We start from the raw sequence: 7686 nt of genomic DNA on the forward strand, positions 1-7686 counted from the left end.
TGTGTGTTCCTTGGGATCAAACCTATGACCTTTGCATTGCTCATGCAGTGCTCTCCCAATTGAGCAACACGCTGTAAAAAATACTTTGCTGCTACTTTGCTTACAAGTCATTTCAACTTACTATTTTTATCTTGACTAGAGTTGTTATAACTTATAAAATTAAGTTGACTTTTCTCAACTATATTTTATAAGTTGTGACAAGTACTCATCTCTGCTGACATGACTTGTAAATCTGAATTGATTTAACAAAAATTTTTAAGGCAGCAAAGTATTTATTACAGTGCAGGAATAGCAAATGATCACCTCAAAATTTCCATAAAATGTGTATTTTTAAAGGGACACTCCACTTTTTTGCCACATTTTAAAGCTCCTCTAGAGTTACAGCCTTGATTTTTAACATTTTGGAATCCATTCAGCTGATCTCGGAATCTGGCAGTACCACTTTTAGCATAACTTAGCATAATCCATTGAATCTGATTAGACCATTAGCATCACGCTCAAAAATAACAAAAGAGTTTCAAAATTTTTCCTATTTAAATCTTGACCCCTCTATAGTTACATCGCAATGATATAACGCAGCGCCCAAAAATAGTCCCCTTGGTAACTTTCAATAGCAGGGGACTATTTTCGGCACTGCGTAATATCATTGCGCCTGCTGCAGACATGGTACGGCAGGAAAGTACTTGATTATTACGCCAGAATGAGAGTATAGTTCCTAGACATATCGGGCAAGAAAATTGCAACTTTTATAGACAAGTCAAGTTTTAAATAAGAAAAATATTGAAACTCTTTGGTCACTTTTTAGTGTTATGCTAATGGTCTAATCCGATTCAATGGATTATGCTAAGCTATGCTAAAAGTGGTACCGCCAGACCTGGAGATCAGCTGAATGGATTCCAAAACTGTAAAAATCAAATGTTTAACTCTAGGGGAGCTGGAAAATAAGTATATTTTCAAAAAAGCTCCAATAATAATAATAATAATAATAAAAATCCACAATGCATGTTTCAGGTTTGTGTTTTTTATTTTTGTGGGTTTTTCCTCATATAAAATGTTTGTGGGATATAACATTGCATATATTCATAGATAGATTTTCACCTTACAACAAAGGTCTTTCTACTAAATATCACATCAAAATAACCATTTCTGTTTTGTTTGTTTGTTCGTTTAATAGCCAATAAAAGACTTAAAGGTACCAAGACTGGTTACTCAGTTCTCTGCTAAACAAAGCAGATCAAGTTCATACAAGTCAAATAAAGTGACAGAACGTTTACTCATTGAATATGAGCTGGGGTTGAGCCAAACAAATACATGAGAGTAAATGGATACTGATGAATGATGTACCATAATCACAATGCAAAAGAACGGGTCAATGAAAGATGGCTCATCGACCATCATCCCGGTTTATGTACACGCTCTTGTACCTCTTCCACCACAATGATTCTTTATTCGCATATAGCTTTTGCTTTCTTTGCGTTGTCTATTTCCAAATACTGAAAACCATTTACAAAATGGCAATACTTTATTCCCAAATAGCATTCAATTTGTTGCTATTGCCTTTATACTATATATATATATAAGTTGTATTTGTTAACATTTGTAAATGTAAATTTGTATTACACTGTAAAATGTTCAATTAAAAAATTACTTCAATTGGTAACCCCTAAAAAATGCATTAACTAATGTTAACAAATACAACCTTACCGAGGTCATCACCCCTTCTGATTTCCTTATGTACACAGTTTGATCCAAAACAAAGCCGTAGTAATGATGCCAGGGCCTTTCTGTAATGAGCTACTGCATAATATAATTTACTTTAACAAAGCTTTTACGCCTTTTTCGATTTGAAACTGGTATGTCGAACATCCTTCCCAACTGTTTCCAATAACCTTACCAACAGTGTACCTGATGAGATGTGGGTTGGAACACAAGAAAAGGTACCATTCAGAAAATCCTGTTGCCTTTTTGTTTACAGGTGGTGATCCAGTATTTCCTGACCGAGTATTTACCCCTCTGTACCAGTGTTTCACCACGGAGGGCACCTCAGTATCAAAGCGCAAAGAAAACAGCTTCATACGTAAGAATATGCTTGCACACAACATAAACATACTGTATTTTAGGTCCACACATAAGAGCACGACCAGTCATCGCTGGGCGTTCCCATCCAGGCTGAGGCTGGAATGATGCAGTCCCCTTGCTGAAGGTCTGGAGTCCACGGACGAGTCCTGGTCCTCGGTAAAGCTCTCCGGGCTGGCGTCCCCGTCCAGCAAGCTTCCGCAGCTGGAGTTTGGGCTCAGCATCTCCTGCAGGAGGTTGCTCCGCACCAGGGTCGCATCTCGGGCGGCTTCGCCCCCGACCATATCGTCCTGGTCGTCGAGGAGCTTGGCGAGGAAGTTGATGTACTTCATGGCCAGGCGTAGGATCTCGTTCTTGCTCAGCTTCTTGTCTGGTGGATGGGTGGGAATGAGCTTGCGGAGCTCGGCGAAGGCGCCGTTCACGTTCTGCTGCCGCCAGCGCTCGCGGCTGTTCGTGAAGATCCGTCGGACGATTTTCGGCTGCGAACCTGGGGTGAAAAAAATGCGGTCAGTGTATGTGGGTTCGAATCCTTGGGAACACAAATACTGACGTGTATTGTAAGTCACTAAAACCAAATTTGTAAATGTAGCTCAGTTGGTGGAGCAGTGCAAAGGCTATGAGTTTGATTTTTAAAGAACACAGATGTTGATTTTGGATAAAAGCATCTGCTTGGATGTAAATATTGTGATGTGGTCCCAAAGCACTGCCCAATATTCTTAACAAATCAGCACCATTTAACCCTGCATGGTTGAGTGCTTTAACAGTGATTTCCTTGTGAACACACCTAAGGTGTTCAGTCACTTCTCACTGATAGATTAGCTCTTTATCTCACCCTATTTAGTTAAGAATTAATTAACCTTTCTATTATCAATGGCATTTTACATTCAATTATTCAGGGCCATTTCTCATTTCAGACAGCTCTGTTGGAACAGGGTGCTATCAATGCCTCACTTTGCCTGATGCACGAGTGACTTCTTATAATTACACTTATTTAAATGGCCTCCAAACCTCTTGAGTAAAGACGATTTCCGAAACGTTTTATGAAAATTATCTTAAACTGCAGCTTTTGATGCTCTTTGGCAGTGTAAAACTTCTAGTAAATGACTATTGCTGCACAGAAACCTATCGTGTTGTGAATTTGGCGAATATCTTATGGGTGTCTTTGAACTCGCAGCCAAACACATTGTCATATTTGCATTTTTATAGGCAACTTGAAGCTATCTGTGCTGTGCATACCGTGATTTTTCATGGGTAGGTTCCTATTGGCAACTACACGTACTCCTTCTCTCACCCCCTTTTCTTTTTAATGCTCTTTTCTCTCCTGTTTTCTTTGTTTTACCTTCACTTCAAAGTCATTTTTTAATTTTTAAAAAATAGTTTTTAAGTGTGATCTAGAGTTGTAAATATTAATAATTGATATGTGAACCTGTCTGTGAAAAACAAGCTTTTTAAATAATAAAATCATCCTGCATAATGTAAAGAACATTGTGTGAAAATATAACCTTGATATCTTTAATATCGTCCGAGTAAGGTCATGTCAAAGATTGAAATCAATAAATGTAATCAAACTTTGATGCTCCTAATCTCAAAATTAGATTGAGACTTTTTTTCACAGACAGGGTCACATTTAAGAAAATAAGTGTCTATTAAAAACACTATATATTAATGAGCTTTGAGCTATAGTTAATGGTTGAAGCTATTTACAAATGCAAATAGCAGACTTCTTAAAGAAACATGCAAACCAGTTTCTATATTAAAGTGCAAAATATCAATACAGATATTATGATGATTATCGTCAAAATATCGTCGTTTTACTGCATTTTATTCGGTTTAATTCAGCGTTTTGATTTTGTAAACTTGTCTATGGAAAATTATATTTCTGCAAAAAATGCGCAAGGCTCTCGTTGAATTTAACTTTTTTAAACGGAGAGGGTGAGATTGAAATGAAGAAAATGTATACATTTATAAAAACAAACGAAAAAACAGTAATAAAATAAAATGCTCCTACCATCGCTAATTTCAACTTCATAAGGCGCAGGTCTTCGTTTCACCCGACTGCTGGGATACATCCCATACTGATCCGATTCTCCGACATAACCACTGAAAAAAAATAGATGATTTTGTTAAATGTGATTGAAAATAAATAAATGCAAATAAGCAAAACGTTTCAAAAATACAGTTGAGGGGAAAACTTAAGCAGTACGTCTGATTAAAATGCCATACATTATTAGCATTAAGTTATATGTCCGTCGTCAATTAATACGAAATCGAAATACTTAAAAAAATAAAGATTTAATATAAATAAAAAACACAGAAATGTTCATTTTTACGGAAAAATCTCAAATTAAAGCAACATAACAATGACAGACTTTTCCTCGATGTAAATAGCATTAAAGGAAAATGTAACAATTATTAAAATAAAAACTTTCAAAATAATGTTATTTTAACGAACAAGCATACGAAGTTAAAGGTTTTTGTTTTTACAGCACGCCATGGGCTAATTAGCTTAAAAATAAAATGAATCTGTAAAACAGACATGGACATCAAGACATTTGATTTGCAAATGATGGTGGTGCTTTCCCAAATGAGAAACATTTATATTTATAAGAAATGTGTTTTATGTTTTTAACCATTACAAAAAACAAGCATACTTTTATTGCAAATAGGTAGGCGAATTGGGATGCAACAATAGCCTTTAATGGAAGTGATGCTGGCAACCCAACTTAAAATATAATAATTTAAAAAAAATGAATATTTAAGTATTAAATAAAAAAAAATTAATTAAAGAAGCTCAATATGGTTTAGTCATAAAGAAACATTTTAGGTTCCCCAAAGAAGGTAAAATCTGTTTCGTCAACAAAAACACGTTTGTGCAACAGAAAGATCCATAACACCTTGAAAGCACCTTTATAAAGTAAAAATGAATCTTACCTGTTAATAGTGGTGAGCGGTTGCGCCATGTTACTGTAGAGCATCGCTCGGGCCGGGAGAGGGAAAGCGGGTGGACTCAACTGCACCATTCGAGTTTCACTCAGCGGGTCTCTGGGTGGCAGCGGCAGTGGGATCGGTGGTCTACACAGCTCTGTGGTTTGCACCTTGTGGCTGTCGTCTGCCTTGAGCTCCCTGCCTTTTATATCCGCAGTCCCTCCTCTCCTGGACAGCTCGATCACCGGCACTTCCTTTTTTAGCTCGGTGGCGTGGTACGCCGTTTCCTTGGCAACGCCATTAAGGATGAGAGTCCCGTTGCATCGCTCCTCGGGGAGGCGATGCTCTCCTTTCTCCGGCGTCGTGCCTTCCTGTTTCCCGCATGTATCTCCCTCCTCCACGGGTGCCAAACCTGAGGAAGTCGTGTTGGGGTGGCGTGGGGGAGAGGCACAGTCGTCCGTGCTGCTCGGGCTGAGCGGAAATTTCTCGGATTTCAGTTTTTCCATCATCGTTTAATGCAAGCAGTTTTCCAAAAACCAGAAAAGGCGCAGGTTGTTAGTAGTATCCAATGGAAAGTGTAAAGCCCAAAAAATAACTCCCTTCGAGGTCACCTGTGGAAGAATACAGCTTTTATGCACATTGATTTACATGACTTTGGTTTGCGAAATGCACGAGCGTTATTACGTGCTTCCTTTCGGTCCGGTGCGCGCGCGTGAATGTAAACTCTGACAGTACAGTTATGCAGATCTAATGTATAATGTGTCTCTATCTGCATATGAAAACTACATTAGTTATATGAGAAAGTTATCGTACAGGCCTATATGCATATCATATGACAACCACAGAATTGCTGCTATGAGTAAAGTGTACAAATCTCACACAAATATAAAATGATACATTTTGATATGATACTATGATAAAATGATACAGTGGTACAGTTTACGAATACAATCAGATCGATTGGTTTGTGTGCCAATATATGAATAGAAAATTATAAAGAAAAACAAAAACAATATTACGCACAAGCAATTCAAATTAAAACCAAATAGTTTTGGATCTAATTGCTTTTTAAAAACAGTTTTAGGCCTGTATATGTCTGTTTCTTTGACCTGACCTTGGTCTATCATATCAACATTCAGCTCATGGTATGTGAAGATAAGCGTGTCACACCGGTGTCTTAGTTGAGAAAGAGCTTATCTTCTGCGTACACTGTCATGCGTTTATAACTGAACAGCATCATTACAGGACCATATTTAATAACACTTTCCTTAATTAACATATTAATATGCTGACATTGATATTTAAAACAACATATTATTCAGGAATTATATGAGCATAACATTATTCGTGGTGCTGATATCAAAATGGAGGCTTCGTTTTATTAGAAATATTTCGATATGATTGTTTTTAGCGTATTTATTTTATTTCATTCTTTCAGACTATTTATGTAGCCTATGTATGAATTGAGACTGATATTAATAAGACAGTATGCTTAAAATGCGTTTATAATTATGTTGTTTAAAAATTATTATTTAGTTGCATGTTCGTGTTGATAATGGCAATTCCTTGGTTAACGTTATTAAAAAACAATCGAAACCCAGTAGCATCGAACCCTCTAAAATGTCATCTCTTGCTTATTTTTGTTTGTGTGGAAACAATATCAAATAGTCTAACTAAAGCACGATTAATAAACGAAATCTGGCCAAAACCGAAACTGCAAATATTTGTATTGTTTGTACAGCACTGTCCCAAAGAAAACATAAGCGACACATAAAAGTTAACTATAAGTAAAAAAAACGAATGTATGTTACATTAACATATTTACGTACAGGTAACCACATCAAAATGTATATTTTAGTTGCATAAATGGTATATTAATAAAGATAGTGTATTTTATGGAGTGACGGTGGCTATTATTTGAACCATAGCTTTAAGTCGTAAACGGAAAAGAAGAAACGACCAAGCAAGATTATTTTGTAGAAAATCGAATCGAATTAAATCGAATTTGCCAAGTTCAGATAAAACAGATCGTGTCTAAAACGCACTTTAATTATAAAATAAATGCCAAATCGATATGCTACCTGCTTTCTGCGGGCTTAAGGGCCTATCTGCTCCTGGACCAAATACCAGCAAATAAAAAATGTATAATTCATATCCGACCACACATTAATCGCCTCGCATTGTTATGAAAACGAATAACAAAGCGCATTAATGTTAAATCGTCGCAGAAATAACTATATTGGACTCTTACCGTCGTCGGGCTGCGGTGGATGTTAGTGTATGCATGGAGCCATTTTGTGGAGGGTCATCCATGTCTGAGGTTTTAGATGCACTGGAGTGCTGCGTGGAAACTGGAAGTGAGGTCTATATAATTCCACATCACGTCCAGCGCGCGCTTCTTAGTATGGGGAGCGGAACACGGGTGCAATGTGGCCAGGCGAGATAAGAGCACTGTGGCGGCCACTTCGCGGCCGATAAGCCCCTAAACCCATTATTTATGAAATGATTCATTATTATTTTGCTTTTTTATCGAGGGCAAACGCGAAGAGAAAAATATAGACTTATATTGTGAATGGATATGCATAAAAAATAACTCAGCAGATTGAGGGAGAAAAACCCAAATGCGTAATATCGGTAGTGTTGTTAAAGCGCTACAGGGCTCAATCAGAAATTAATTATGCGGCC

The 7686-nt window shown here is 37.1% G+C and overlaps 1 protein-coding gene across 1 annotated transcript; it reads right to left on the reverse strand.

Annotated features, from left to right (window-relative positions):
- Positions 1-1005: 1005 nt before the first annotated feature.
- tal1 (T-cell acute lymphocytic leukemia 1) lies at positions 1006-7398 on the reverse strand. The gene is made up of 4 exons (XM_055218438.2): positions 7253-7398; positions 5008-5612; positions 4085-4176; positions 1006-2563 (listed from the first exon to the last, which is right to left on the reverse strand). The coding sequence occupies exons 2-4, from the start codon at positions 5508-5510 to the stop codon at positions 2145-2147; spliced, it is 1014 nt and encodes a 337-aa protein (XP_055074413.1). The 5' UTR covers positions 5511-5612; positions 7253-7398; the 3' UTR covers positions 1006-2144.
- Between the last annotated feature and the right edge of the window lie 288 nt (positions 7399-7686).

This window comes from Misgurnus anguillicaudatus, chromosome 23 (genome assembly GCF_027580225.2).
Source record: "Misgurnus anguillicaudatus chromosome 23, ASM2758022v2, whole genome shotgun sequence".
Taxonomy (NCBI): Eukaryota; Metazoa; Chordata; class Actinopteri; order Cypriniformes; family Cobitidae; genus Misgurnus; species Misgurnus anguillicaudatus.